The 15841-nt window shown below is 49.4% G+C and overlaps 1 protein-coding gene across 1 annotated transcript in view; it reads left to right on the top strand.

Annotated features, from left to right (window-relative positions):
- Positions 1–15841, top strand: part of LOC144735787 (syntaxin-binding protein 5-like) — a 195665-nt gene that overhangs the window by 102422 nt on the left and 77402 nt on the right. The window contains exons 8-11 of the mRNA XM_078618309.1: positions 1512–1635; positions 5770–5848; positions 9513–9664; positions 14092–14164. Coding sequence (XP_078474435.1) covers positions 1512–1635; positions 5770–5848; positions 9513–9664; positions 14092–14164 — 428 coding nt within the window. The remainder of the gene's footprint in view (positions 1–1511; positions 1636–5769; positions 5849–9512; positions 9665–14091; positions 14165–15841) is intronic.

Here is a 15841-nt window from a genome sequence, read left to right as displayed (position 1 = left end):
GTTCAAGAGACGGATGCGCTCGCTAATTCATCACGGTACGCACCGGGCGTCTTTTGCGGCTCTTGGAGAAATCGGGACACGGGATTGCTGCTGCTGCTGCTGCTGGGGCGGCGGCTGCTCTCTGTTTCGAAAATAGAGCGTCTGATTTCCCCGGAGGAGTCATAACGGCGGAAGGCGTGGGCAGCATCGCCACGTGTCACTTGGAAAGGCGTCGTAATCCTCGGAGCCACCACCCCCGCCCCTCCCTCCCCCCCTAGTCCGTGCCCCGACACGCGACGTGATTCAGCGCCACACACCTCTCGCCGTGACTGACGGGACAAATTGCGCGCTCCACGTTGGGGACATTTGGGGGACGCCTCGCCGTTGAGAGTCGAGGCGCTATCACGACACCGTTTGTCACCCTGCTGCATTGCACCTATCAGGAGGCGATAGATGCATTTTGACACGGAGGAAAGTTTCGTTCATTTACTGTACTTAAGTAGAATGCGTAACGCGGCGTAATCGTTCGCGTCGTTACGGTGAAATATAAGTGATGAACTATGATGGCAATGCGCCTCCTTCACGTATCTGTCACTTTTAAAAATGTAGTCTTTTTACAAATCCTACCAGCCATACTGCCTTCTGGGAGTGCATCACTTTCGCAGCGTTGGTTCAACGCAAGCGAAATTCTGGACCGGTTTTGACCTTTGGTGTCTCATCAGTGAGCCGTCACTTGACGGCCCAAGCTCACCGGAGGCTTACCAATTCCGTCAGGGCTCAGTACAATATTGTATCCATCGCTTCGAACATCCTAGCCGCACCAATCGGCTAATCGAAGGGCAAATATTTTCGACCTCATTTCAGCACGATTCTCTCAGTTCCGCCGAGTTTTGTGACTTCGAAGTTGGGCCGCTTTTTGTTGTGGCTCTGTGATATCCGCTTCTGCGGGCCCGTCGCCCAATGCGAAGGGTCGCGCTGCTCTGGGGGAGGTCTGGTGACCGGCTTCCTCGTCTCATTTATTCAACGTCGCTCGCACAATTGGGATAGAAATGGTCGGGAAATGACAAAATGGCAAGAATCAAAGAAAAAGATTGAAGCGTGCCACTTCGAATTGTATGTGCGTACGTATGTTGAGCTTCTTCCACATCGTACGTAGCCAACCGTGTTAATCGTAGGTGCGGTGTGTGTGCGTGTGTGCGTATGGGGCGGTGGTTTAGCGGCCAACATCGGTGACGATTATCTGAACCGGTCCTGGGCCTTCCCTAGGTCGACTCAGCCTCGAATGAGTACCTGGCACGGTGCGTACAAACATCGCCACTGGGGAGACAAAGGCGGTCGGGCGTGGTGCTGGCCACCCACCCCCTTGTGTGCCGCGCCGGCCTTCATAGGTTCCCCTTAACAGCACTTGCCCCAACAATCCGTTAAAGGCTAGTCGGGGGATCTTTGTTTTGGGGCGCTATACAAATCCTAAACAGAATAGAATGTTGAACGTGTTGGACTCGCCGTGTACCCCCCCCCCCCCGCCCCTTCAGGAGATCCACTCGGTGTCGTGGCACCACGAGGGGAAGCAGTTCGTGTGCAGCCACTCGGACGGCAGCCTCACCACGTGGAACGTCCGCAGCCCCGCCAGGCCCACCGGCCTCATCGTGCCCCACAGTACGGCCGTGTCGTCGTCGTCATTCGACGATGATGATGATAATGATGATGATCTGGGTTTGTAACGGGACGTCGGCGGCGCCGCGCCTGCGTTCCCACCTCGCTCTCGATGTGAGAGGATGGCTCAGAGGCGAGCGGGGAAAGGCAGCGGCCAGGTTGTGACCCGCTGCCAACAATTGCCCGAGCTCTGCGGTCCTCTATACACCAAGTTGTATTCGGCCAGTTAACGAGTTGTTTTGAGACAAGTGGGAGACCCGGAGAAAATCTGTGTGCGCGAGGGGGCAACCCTCTATCCCGCAAGGGTGGAGCAGATGGAGACTAGTTCATACATTGCTGTACCGCCTTCTCCTGCTGGCAAGTCAGGCGATGGCACTTCGGCACCCCGCGGGAAGGGAGCTTCGCAACATTTGCCCGAAGGTCCACCGAACATCGCTGCATCCGCGGCGCCGGATGACGGGCGGCATGCACAGCGAACGCCACACGCTCATGCGCGGTGCTCTGTGGCCTGCGACGCTCGCGATGGCGTGCCGGTCGCTCCCAACGGACACGTTCCCGTTACTTCCACGTGGCAGGGCTCTTGGAGCAATGATTTTGTCACTGGTTGAATGCGCGTCTGTGCGTGCCTGTGCGCGTCTGTGCTGTATGCGTGTGTGGGGGGAGCGGTAGTGGAGCGGTTAGTGAGCCGCGCTATGAACTAGTGGACCCGAGTTCGATTCCCGCTCTGTGGCCAACACCAGTGACGATTATCTGAACCAGTCATTTGTCTCTCCTAGGCAGACTCAGCCTTAAATGAGTGCCTGGTGCGATGTGTAAACATTGCCACTGGGGAGAAAAAGATAGCCAGGCGTGGTTTTTAGCACCCACCTCCTCGTGTGCCGTGCCGGCCTTCATAGGTGCTCGCTAACAGCACTTGCCCCAACAGTCTGTTCAGGCTATATGGGGGATCTTTGTCTTGTGTGTGAGGAGCGGTAGTGTAGCGGTTTGCGAGCTGCGGTACGAACTCTGTGACCCGAGTTCGTTTCCTGCATCGTGGCCAACACCAGTGACGATTATGTGAACCAGTCCTGGGTCTCCCCTAGATCGACTCAGCCTCAAATTTCGCCACTAGTGAGATGAAGGCAGCTGCGCTTCGTGCTGTCCACCCACTGTGCAGTAGTAATCTTTTAAAATAATAATTTTGTACGGCATCTTTCTCAATCCACTGCTGGATGAGGGCATCCCTACACCGCCGTATTAATTGCCTCTGGTCAGGCCTTTTCGTCCATAAAGTAGTCACTCGTGAACAGCACTCTGCTCGCTGGGTTTCGCCGTCTTGAGACTGACCGTCCGCTGCAAGCGCAGCAGCTCGGACCGGGCGATTCGTCTCAATGCCGCGCATTTGAATTGCCAATTTCTCTGTTGTTGTTTTTATTATCACAAGCTTGACGATTGAGCGGCGTGCTCATAACGGCGTGCCGTGGAGTGATATGGGTCGGTGGTGGTGATGGGGCGGGCGGGAGAGGGATCTAATTCATGCGGTATTCTTCTGTGGCGAGGCACGGCCGTGAATGTTATCGTGAGGTACTTTAAAATAAATAAATAAAATTTAGCCTCGAAGATTACAATAAAAAAATGAAGCCGCTTAATGAAAATGTTATTCTATTCATAGAAAGCTACGTATTAATCATCCCCCCTTTGTTAGCTTTAATTAGTGAAATTAATTATGCGTTGTATAATTTAATGTAATGGCTTTCGTTTGGTTGTGGGTTTTCTTCTCTGCTGTCTGTTAATGCGTCGTTCGGCACGATTTATCAGCGAGTTTTAAGGGAACAAAATTGCACTTTTAACTTTTTATCACCCCGTGCCGTTCACGTGCGGCATTTAAATTCCTTGTCGGGGGAGAAGGATTAGCTACGAGCTTATTATTACTTCTGGATATCGGTTCGCCCCAATGGAACATGTCAGAGACTGCTTTTGCAGACCTCATGCGATTGATGACATTCTATAGTCTTACACGTTTTTCCAAAACGTTCATAAACCCACGGATTATTTTAGTTTTTTTCTCTCCAAATTATGATTGCCATTTAGAAATACCACCACGGGACACGGACGAGCAGCGAGCACCTCGCTTGAGAACGTTGGGCCACAGGATTAAATGGACGCTTGGTGGATTTTCACATTGCATAATGACAGACTGAGGAGGCCTTCATACAGCAGTGGATTGATAACACTGGTCAACACACTTTTTCTGGCATAAGGTATTCCAACGGTTGTAAGGTAATTTTCGGGTGCTGATTCCAAATCTGGCATCAGTTGTTGTCTATCACATTAGGTTTTTGAGATATCAAATATTGCATTTTCAATAAAAACTGCAGAAGAAAAATATTAAATAAATGTGGATATCTACATAAAATTATATTATAAACACACTATCCTAAAAATACAGCACCATATTTTAATACTAAAGCAGTCACTGACTCGCAACAGCTTGCAATCATAAGTGACAGAGTTAATTTTGGGTAAAATCAATGAAAATGGGGTATGCCGATAGCATAAAATGAGATGTGATAGAGCAAATCTGAGATCAGATGTGGAATCAGCGCCCTGAAATTAGTCTAAAACAGCTGCAAAAGTCCAGGCCAGAAATTTTTTGTTTTGTTGACCAGTGTTATCGATGATGATTCGCTAATCCTGTGCTGCTACATTTATGTAAATCATGTGGCGGGGAGGGGGGGGAGACAGGACGTGTGAGACAGGCGATGTAATCGAGACATTACAAATGGGGAACGAGGATCAATGCTCAAATTAAATGGTGACCTTGTGTCGTGGCAATGCACGGAATTAAGGTGAGGGTGAATCTTCACATGCTGAGCGTGCCTACATGACCGTGTGTATGCGCAAACGGGTCAAAGATCCCCCGTGTAGTCTTAACGGATTGTTGGGGCAAGTGCTATTGGTGAGCACCTCACTAATAACACTTGCCACCCAGTGTAACACCACACGAGGGGGTGGGTGGCCAGCACCACGCAACGGGACTCCTTTGTTTACCAAGTGGCGATGTCTGCACACCGCACCAGGAACTCATTTGTGGCTGAGTCGACCCTGGGGGGGGGGAGCCCAATCGTCACCGGTGTTGGCCGTGAGCGGGAATCGAGCTCGGTATCGCCCGGGTTCGCAGCGCAGCGCGCTAACCGCGACGCCACCGCTCCCCCGTACGCGTCCAAACGTGCGCACGTGATTTACTCGACGAATTTATAAGTATTAGCATGCACGCGCACATTGACCTATCCAAGGGTGCACCTCTGAAATATGGCCTATAAAAATGTTTAAAGTGTAGCGCCAACGTAACTCAAACCGCTAAAGGCAATATTACTCCGCAGGCCCTGGGCACATGGCCAGCGCGTGTCACGTGGGCCTGTTTATAAACACCCTGCGAGTGACCAGCCAGCATCCATGTGCTCAGAGTCCACCATTCTCTGTCTCGCGTTAGACCTTTAGCCCTTTCAACATGCCTAGTGGGAAGGGGCTCGCGGGGGTTACGAAGAAAATGATTCGGTGATGCTGCTGCTGCTGCGATGGCAGTGGTGTATAAGCACAATCAACAACAACAACAACTTAACACGTTCGCCAATAACAACATTGCGGCCTTACTACAATATGTTGCCGCTCCAACGTGGGACCTTTTCGACAGTCTGAACAAACAAAATAATAATAATGTGTCCCTCGTTGTAGGCCAACGAGTTTCAAAGACGGCGCATGTATTATCAGAACGTGTTTGTCGGCATGTTCACCACAAGTCCGTGGGGCTAATGCAGACTTGATTCCTTGCACACGGTTTCTAATTGGTGTTTGAACATCTCGACACCTCTGTTTTAGTACCAGAAAGGGTGAAACCTCTTATTGTTTTTGTTCAGACCGCAGGGGTTTGTTTGCGGATTGCACTAAAAATTGTCTGGGAAGCGTGCGAGCGTTTAACACGGCGCGGAAAACAAGACGAGGTTTTACCCTTTCTGACAAAAAAAGAAAAACAGGTTTTAAGATGTCCCAACACCAACTTCATTACCTTTTGATACTGGCAAAGTGAAGGCCCCCATGATATGTTTAACACGGTTGTTGTTGTTTTTTTTTTACAAATATCCCATTACCCTTCCCTAGAAAAACCTTTCAAAGAAGGCAGGAAGGTGGAGGTGTGTGGGCCCATCTTGAAGGTGGAACACAAGACCTGCCGGACTGCGTAAGACCAATTAAAGAATAACATTTTTTTTATTCATGAATACTGAACTAATTCGGAGCTGTTCCTTAGGAACTGGGCTTAGGGAGATATTTCAGGATGAGGGGTGGTGGTGGGGTAAGTGGGAGAGTGGGAAAGTGGGAGTGTAGCGGCTAACGCGCTGCGCTACGAACCCGGCGACCCGAGTTCGATTCCCGCTCACGGCCAACACCGGTGACGATTATCTGAACCGGTCCTGGGCCTTTACTTCTAGGTCGACTCAGCCTCGAATTAATACCTTGTGCGGCGTGTACTGGCCACCAACCCCATCGTGTGCAGTGCAGCCTTCATGAGTGCCACTTGCTAACAGCACCTGCCCCAACAGTTTGTCGTGGCTATGCGGGGGATCTTTGTCTTTGGTAGTTCCGAGTTAGAGAGGGGAGGAGATGAGAGGAATGGGTCAGGAACATCGAGATTTTTTTGTATTGCTCCATAAGCTGTTCTCACTGTATGCAGCACAATAATATAGCCGGCATTAAAGGAATAGGTAGCCACACGTGTATATATATAAGGTATGGATTTGCATGAAGGCTTAATGATGATCGGAGAGATGGCAATGATGGTGATGACGTTTTCAATTATTTTGGCACGCAGGTGAACGGGGATTATGATGATGTTGTTAGTGTTCGTGACAATGTTAAACAATTCGAATGATTATTTATAAAGCTTCAGTTAGCGATAATGATGATGATGGTGACGATAACGACCGCACCATAATCTCGAATTACTCGTGGTGTAAATGGTTCCACCTTGTCTGGCCCTTTGTGTTTTTGTGCTTTGAAGAAAAGCCATCGCCTGACACGACACCTGTTATATGCTTTTACTTTTTTAAGGCCACGGGGATATTGACAAACGTGTTGTGCCATTATTTGTTTTTATTTTGTGTCCCTTTGCACCAATTGCCAACGCGGCAGCGGCAGCAGCAGCAGCAGCATCACCCAATTATTTTCTTTAAATAGTTTGGTTTGTGGTTGCAGTTAGACGCTTCATGAATCCAAATTGCATTGCATGCTCATGCATACAAAAGTGGGTCCTACCTGCTGCTGCTGCTGCTGTTGATGATCATGATGAAGACCACGATTGGTTCAGAAGAGATCCTACTCAAAGACTATGATGTCAAAGAGCGGCCTCGCCGACGAACGGTCGCAATAATCTTGACGACGGTGAATTAAATCAAATCTGTAAAGGGTGAGCGAAAAAAAGCGACCAAAACAGAGTTATAGCGCAGGGCTAGGAAACCGTGAGTTTTAAACCAGACGGACGACCAAATGTGTCAAAAAGCATACGCACATTTTACGAATTTTTTTTCTTGCGTCGCGTTCAATGCCAACGCTGCGGAAATTCTCTTAAGCCGCCGATGGTTCGACCCTCTTTTTTTCCTGCAACCGGATATCCAAAGGTAGACAACGCTGCTTCGTAAAGCCGCTGATAAATCGAATTTGCGGTGGTTAAACAAACCGGATGGCCAAGCAACTGTGCGAACCGGTGGCGTTGGCGAGGATGTCACGTTGACGGTGAGTCGGCGAGTCAGAGTGGCACCTCCATTCGCACGACGGTGGTGATGAATTATCGCACGAGAAGAAGAAGAAGCCATGACCCCATTGACGGCGATGCTAACGTCGCACCGTGATACGATAACGGTGGCGGCGGTGGTGGTGGTGATGGTTAATAGCCACTGCGGCTGCCCCCGTAAGCGCCTGTGGGGGGGGCAGGAGGGGACAGCCCCCCCCTCACCCCTCCCACCTGCTTACAGCTCAGCCTCCTTTCTGAATCCTTATCTCTCTCGCAAGATGTGCCGTGTCCTTTCTCAAAGACGTCGGTTGTGATCGCGGCCTTCCTTCCGTGAAGCTGCTGTCCATGGCATTCGCTCAAGAGCTTTGCGTCGGATACTCCCAGTTGCGGGAGGTTGCTAACGATGCTTTTGTAACTTAATTGGCCTTCTTCCATGGCTTCCCACGGCACCTATACTGTTCCCGGCCATAACACATTTACGTTCAATCCCCCGCTTTTCTCCGTTACGTGTCCAAGAAATCAAACAGCTTAGCGTTCTCCAATGAGTATTATGCAGCGCCTTTCTGTGCCTGCTATTCGTAATACAATTAATCATTCTAACCCCTTGTAGTCAAGTAAAATACATGACGAGTCCGGGTGCAATATTTAAACACCACCTCCTCCCATTGTGACGACTGCAGGCTCACAACGTCCATACACAAATCTGGCTGTCGCCTGATGAAGCTAGTGGTAATAACTGGCGAAACGTCGTACTCAAGATTGTAAATGTTGTTGCTTGGCTCTCCAACACACCGGTGTTGCTGTACTAGTGACGAATTGGCCACGTTCTGTTTACGTGACAAACCTTACTAGTTGGCTGTGTCGGGTGGTGGCGGGTTTAACGACACATTTATATATTTACGCAATCTAACCAAACAAACCTCTATTATGGATGATATTGGTCGCGAAAGCCTCCTACGTGTTAAACTGACATACAAACCGTGTACAGTCGCCGGAAGGATCTGGACAGACGCAGGAGGTTGTTAGAAATAATGAGGATGGGCGGTGGCAGTGTATCCTGTGACTCTACGGTGCCCAGATGCTGACTACCTCGCCTGGTATACAGGAGGCCCTGGGTTCGATCCCGAACCCTGACGCCTGCTGCTGTGTATTGAGAGTTTGTGTGTCTCTTTCCCCGTAGGTCGCGTGGATTTTTCTCCGCGTCCTCCGGGTTTTCCCTCCACATTTAGAGACAAGCGTTTAGAGTTTTTTTGGCTGCTCGACATGTCCACGTGACAAACCACTAAATTGAGCTAACATTTGTGGCCAGGTCGCTTCCAAAAAAGAGATATAGAGCCCAGTGGGCCTTACCTGGTAAATTAAAATAAAATAAATCGTAAATGCACACGGGGCGAGAACGACAGCAGAATTGCACGATCGACAAAAGCGGGTCGCACCGTGACTAACTAACTCTGCGTGCTTAGCGTCTAACACGCGCGCTTTAAAGTTTGTTTTACACTGACGGTTTCGTGCCCTCACCTTGAAACAAGGTGACGCTCTCGGGCCGGACTGCCGTTGCGCGATATACGACACGTGGCGTTGTGTGATGCTGTGATGATGACTGTGTGACGCTCTCGTGACACCGTGTGATGTCTTTGTGTGTGTGGGGAGCGGTGGTGCAGTGGTTAGCGCTACGCTGCGCTACGAACCCGGCGGCACGAGTTCGATTCACGCTCACGGCCAACACCGGTGACGAGTATCTGAACCGGTTCCTGGGCCTCTCCTAGGTCGACTCCGTCTCAAATGAGTACCTGGCGCAGTGTGTAAACATCACCACTAGGGAGTCAAAGGCTGCCGGGCGTGGTGTTGGCCACCCTCCCCCCCCCTCCCGTGTGCCGTTCTGGCCTTGATAGGTGCTCGCTAACAGCACTTGCCCCGACAGTCTGTTAAGGCTATATGGGGGATCTTTGCCTTTGTTTTTTTGTCTCTGATGTTGTATGATGCTGTGTCATGTCTGTGACGCTGTGCGATGCTGTGTGGCACTGTGTGATATCGTGTGATGCTGTGTGGCATTGTGTGACGCTGTGTGCTATCGTGTGACGCTGTGTGATGCCTGTGACGCTGTGCGATGACGCAGGGAGCCCTTCACGATTTTCTCCGGCGGCCTGGTGGAGGGCAAGGCTAAGCGGAGCAGCCTCTCAGTGATGCATGGCAGGAACATCACCGTGCTCGAGATGGACTCCAACATCGTCGACTTCCTCACCTTGTGCGAGACGCCTTACCCCAGCGGTAAGCTCCCGTGACCAAATCAACGTACGACAGTCAAGGGACGGCATCGCACGCATGTTGAACTTCTTGTACGTCACGTACAAGACTTTACCGAAAGAACCAAAGAATATGAATTCCTGCGGTGACGAAAGTTTTGAGTCAAAATTCTTGTACGTATGTTGAACTCTTGCACGTATGTTGAGCTCTGAATCGGAGGCGAGCGACTCAGCCGTGGCTCAGGTCTCAGGCTAATGGACCGGGACAACGCTCAGAGCCGAGCTTGATGGCAAGCCGCGGCGAAGAGTTTGGGTGCGAGTCTCCGTTCTCCAACGGGCAGTTGGGGGAGTGGTGGTGGTGGTCGTGCGTCTACTGAGCCCGTGGGAAGAATCCGTAGTTAATGAGCAAGTCGTCAAAGGGTTGTAGCGTTAATTTTGAAGACTTTTGCGACACCCGTGGAGTGCTTAAAATCAAAATCGACGGTCAAAGTGATTGTAATCACAATTGTGTGCCTGCGTACGTAAGTGATGGTAATTGGATATTAATGTGTACGCTTGCTTGTAGTCTCGGTTGGTCACAAGGCCATTCTCATTTATTGTAATTAACCGCAAGTAATTCCAACCAATTCTCAGAAGGTCCCAAAAGGCCTCCCGCGCGTGAAGCTAAGCGCAGATCAGTCGCTTGGCGCTGCGGGTGATGAATCATTTACGCTGATCGATTGCAATCGCGCAGCATCGACGGCAATCGATTTGCGATGATTACACGTTCATCCACAAACATTCCGAGGTGCACGAGCCCTCAGGCAAGAGGACTCGGGATTTTATTGCCTCAGCCGGCGAAGTCCCTCCAAACATCGAGCTGAGCGGCTCTCATTAATATGGAACCATATCGCGAACAACCGCATTCAACGCCCGCTCCCTCCGGCGGCGGGGACCGAGCTGTATTTAGCCACGCGACTGCCAAAGCCACCGCGTGGTTTGCAGACTTGAACGCGGACGTGTGTGCGATGTGCACATACGTGCCATACGGCAGTGGTGGTCAGTTACATGGACATTGCAGGCTCCGAGGGGAAACTGCGCAACACTAACGGGGAACAAGCGCCGACGAGAAACTGCGTCGGCCCGGCGCGTGGCTGCCTTGTCCCTCGCTCGTCGTCTGCGGCTCCTGAGTCGTCCTCTCTCTCGCTCTCTGTCGCTGTCTCTGTGCAAGGACGAGCGAGTACCTGCACGGCGTCAGTGCGTTACACGTTGAAACGATTGCCGTTGATGAAAAATAAGAATGGGGTTTACCCTTTGTGGCAATAAAACATGAAGTGTTAAGATGTTCAAACACCGAATAGATACCGTTTGCAAGGAATCAAGTCTGCGTTATATCTGTTGCAAGAAAGGGTAAACGCTATTCTTGTTTTTCATCATTTAGATCCTGGCAAACAGGTCCCATGCATATAACTGCTCGAACCGAGCTACAAATGCTCTGATAGTGGCGTTGTCTTCGCACTGTACGCCTTCTGGCTTTCTCTGCCCTAACACTGGTGGTGAGACTAGGCCATAAAGAAGGCTGCTGTCTCTGGTGTAGGCCAATCAGTGTCAAAGATAATGCATCAAATATTAATCAGCAGAGCGTGATTGTTTGCATGTTTTTGCCCACAAAGTTCCGCGGGTTGTTAATGCAGACATGGCGCCTTGCAAAAATGTTTCTATTTTGGTGTTTGGACATCTTAACACAGCTCCTGTTTTATTGCTAAAAAGGTATCCCATGGAATATGGTTTAACGTAAAAAAGTTATTTAATTTTTATTCTTTGGGTCTTTCGGTAAAGTCACGTAGATAGGTTCAAAGAAAATAACTAAAAACTACGACGTTTCGATCGCAACACAAGCTCTCGTCATCAGGAATAGGGGGTTAGCTTCTAAAGGTAAACTGTTTATAAAGGTTTGAAATGGGCGTAGCCCAAATGTCAGCAGCCAATGTTAATGTGAGTGGTGGGCAGCGACCGCGACAGTGGTGGGTTTTCCCACCAATCAAAGGGCTGCCCAGTACAAATAAGCATGATAATGTAAGATATTTGAGAGGCCTTCACGGCGGGCGCCCAGGCATTAACATAGCCACCGCGCTCGCGGAACCCCAAGGTAGCGGCGGGCTTTTATTTTTTTCCGCTCGCGTATCTCGGTTAAGTACTCTTATGTTTTTTCGGTAAGTCACGTAGGTAAAACATCAAAATTAATGAAAATAAAATAAAACAAAAATCACGACGTTTCGGAGGCAACACAAGTCGTGATTTTTGTTTTATTTTATTTTCATTAATTTTGATGTTTTACCTACGTGACTTACCGAAAAAACCTAAGAGTATGAATCCTTGCAGTCACGAAAGCTTCAAATCTAGAATCTCGGTTAAGTAGTTTCATTGACTTGATGGATTCACTCCGTCGAGTTTTGGCGGCACGGCATGTTCAATCCGGCGCGTCGAACGGAGCCCTCCGACGTGCGCTCTCAGGTCGCGGAGGTAATTGATGCGCGGGGCTGATTGGTCGATTGCATTGACGGCCGCTCGTGCGTTGTCAACCTGTGGAAATGAAGGAAGCGTGCGGCTGTAAATTTCACTGATCGATGAATTAATGTCATGGATTTAATTGTCACGAGTAATTTGAACCTCGTTGGTGGCACGTCAACCTTGCTATGACTTGGGTCTCCCCAGAGCAAGAGACATTTTTTACGTATTAGTCGGCCCTCACCTGGATTCAATTTATGGGGTCACCGACTGCCTGCATCGCCAGTTGCAAGACACAATGTTCAGACCTGAGCCTGGTCCACTCTGTCCATACAGTCAGTGCCACGTGAGTCAACATATTCACCGCAGCTACAGCAGCAGCAGCAGCTACAGCAGCAGATAGAGCAGCAGCAGTAGCTACACAAGCAGCAGCTACAGCAGCAGCTAAAGCAGCGAGCAGCAGCTACAGTAGCAGTTAGAACAGCAGCAGTAGCTATACAAGAAGCAGCTACAGCAGCAGCAGCTACAGCAGCAGCAGCTACAGCAGTAGCTCGAGCAGCAGCAGTAGCTACAGAAGCACCTACAATGCCTACAGCAGTAGCTACAGCAGCAGCAAAGCACAAAGCAGAGCCTCTCTTGTGCTGTCACTTTCTGCCCTCGGCTGCGGTGCCGCTCTCTGCACGCACGGGGGACCGCACCGTGCCCCCTTGACGCGGCTCGCTCAGCCGGGCACCGCCGTTGACTCTAGGGCTCGGCAAAGTGAGTTGGAGTTGATTTCACGGACACCGCCTCAAAGTAATGTCAACGCCGTTCGCTTGAACCGATACCCACATTTTGAGATATTCGTTCAAGGGAATGTCACGATCACGGGACCTCCCTTGCCAGTATCAACATATAAACATAGGTTTGACCCTTTCTGGCAATGAAACAGGTGTGTGAAGATGTTAAAACACCAGACTGAAACCTTTTGCGAGGAATAATGTCTGAATTATATGTCTGCAGTATATGTGGTTAATGCAGACATGATTCCTTGCAAAAGGTTTCAGTTTGGTGTTTTAACAACCTAACACAACTGTTGTATAGCCAGAAAGGTTTAAACCTATTTTTATGGAACGTCACGAGTTAATCTTTTGTTATACATATACATACGTCTCAACGCCCAAGCTTCTGTGTGCTCGCCCTGAACGTGAAACCGGGGGACAGCTTTCCATCACTCTGAAAACATATATCCAACAGTGTCACGTAAATCATCGGCTCAACAGCATCCATTATACAGCGGCACCATATTTAGAATGTTATCCACGTAGGCCGTTCTTCAAGTCGGCCGCACGGATGACATTGGGAGGGTGCCGGATCTGGGTGGTGGATAGAAGAGGAGAGTCACCTGGACTGTGCAATGACATCTAACCAAATTCTATTTTACGATGTGAGTCTACGGGTCTCTGTGTGAATCTACAGGTCTTTGTGTGAGTCTATGTACTCATCTCTATGTGAGTCTGCGGGTCTCTATGTGAATCTACTGGTCTCTATGTGAGTCTATGGGTCTATGTGCATCAACGGGTCTCTATGTGACTATGCGGGTCTCTATGTGAAGTCTACGGGTCTCTGTGTGAGTTTACGGGCATCAGTCGATCGAGGGAGTGAATTCCAGGCGACTGCAGGTGCGGTAGAGACTCACGGCTTGACATTGACGAGGCAGGCTGGAGATTGCGATGATGGGATGTATGATGGAAGATAAAATCGGCCGGATTGCTTCATCACAGGACGGCGATGGCTTGGGTGGAGGCCTTCATCCTGCGTTGGACTGATAATTTCTGATAGATTGATGATCATGATATATTTCAACAGGTTAAATTGAACTTCGGCAAAAGAGATCACCCGAGGCCAGTCTTGGCTGGGTAATGGGGAACATGACCGTGTTATGGTTGTCGCTGTCGTCATTGTTGTTGTCGTGTTGTCATTCAGATTTCCAAGACCCTTACGCGGTGGTCGTGTTGCTTGAAAAGGACATGGTGGTGGTTGACCTCACGCAAAGCGGGTGAGAGATGTGCCACCGACAACACCGCGCCCACTGAATTGAAAACAATCTCGAGCATCGTTGTGAATATTAATAAATGGATAGATAAATAAATACGTGAAAAAAGCAGACAATTTTTAAAAAAAGTCATTGTCTGCTCATTTATATTTCTCACAATGAGGCTCATGATTATTTTGAGGTTTGTATGATACCATTTCGTGTTCAACTGGTACCCCCATAGTGCAAACAGATGGTCCTAGCGGTGATTCAAGCGAGCCTGACTCTGCTTATGAGACACTGCATGCTTAAACCTGAAACCGATCCAGAGGTTTTTTAAAATGTATTTTCATGTTGCGTCAGAAGTATGCGGGGACATTTTGTGCAATTAATTAATTGATTGGCTTTTTGGCTCGATGCAGTATAATACTGTTTAATTTTACGTGGCATCACCGTTCATGCAAATTGCATCTCACAATCGGTGAGGAACCACAGACGAGCCGGGTGGCGAGCCAGTGCTACCAACAATTGCCAAATCTCTGCAGTCCTCTACGTATCGAGATGTTTTCAGCCAATGAGTACTTACATGTGGAAGGAAACTGGAGAATACGCAAGTGGGAGCTCTTTCCTGGTTTTAAATAACGCTCACAATCCATGATTGCGTACCATTACTATTATAATTATTACTCCGCAAGACGACCGAGGTTTTGTGTTCCCAGGACAGTCCTGCCAATTTTTTTGAGCAGCAGCGGGCGATGTTGCTGATGCAGCTGCTGCTACTGTGTGTAATCTCATTTGAATAAATCGCAGCTAATTCCTTCAGCATTGGGATGCTTGGCCAATGCCAGTTTACGTTACACGTTCACTTAGCGTGCGTAAATTGTTCGATTCTTGTGATGCTAAATGTTATTACACCCTTTTTTAAGGCGTTACGGATGAAGACCAATTTTCCAAAAGCGTGGCCTCGCATACATATTTACATCCCTTGAGGACCATGGTGCTATTGATGAATGTGTCGGAGTGGCTGTCATTTGTTCGATAACATGCTGGTATTGGAGACTGCAGAGTAATGTAACTGAAAGTGGAGTCAGGAGAGATGATATGACCTTTGACCTTCAGACCTCACTGGCTCTTTGCTTCATTTTGGAGGAGCTGCTGACAGGCTTGGCTGTAGGCCAGACGTTTACCCTCGGTTGTGTCTGTAGTGACCTGAAATTTATCTTGAATAGTTTGTTATTAAAATGTCAAAGAGCGTTTATTATTCATAAATGATGTGATGTAAACATTCGGCCAAATTACCCAGAATGCACCAAATCTCGTCAGATCTCGCTGATGTGAGAGTGGAGTGAGACACGCTGAATGACTGAACGTAGAGGCCCCGGTGGTGGCACGGGCAGCAGGAGGTCTTGTAGCTGGCCCTGCTGGTGATGGAGGCAAGCCAGTGGAGGAGGGAGTGGAGGCAGGAGATGATGTAGCTGACCCTGCTGGTGATGGTGGGAAGCGAGTGGAGGAGGGAGTGGAGGCAGGAGATGATGTAGCTGGTCCTGCTGGTGATGGAGGGAAGCGAGTGGAGGAGGGAGTGGAGGCAGGAGATGATGTAGCTGGTCCTGCTGGTGATGGAGGGAAGCGAGTGGAGGAGGGAGTGGAGGCAGGAGATGATGTAGCTGGTCCTGCTGGTGATGGAGGGAAGCCAGTGGAGGA

This window comes from Lampetra planeri, chromosome 57 (assembly GCF_965212315.1).
Source record: "Lampetra planeri chromosome 57, kcLamPlan1.2.h2, whole genome shotgun sequence".
Classification (NCBI taxonomy): Eukaryota; Metazoa; Chordata; class Hyperoartia; order Petromyzontiformes; family Petromyzontidae; genus Lampetra; species Lampetra planeri.
This window is presented reverse-complemented; position numbering and strand designations above follow the sequence as displayed.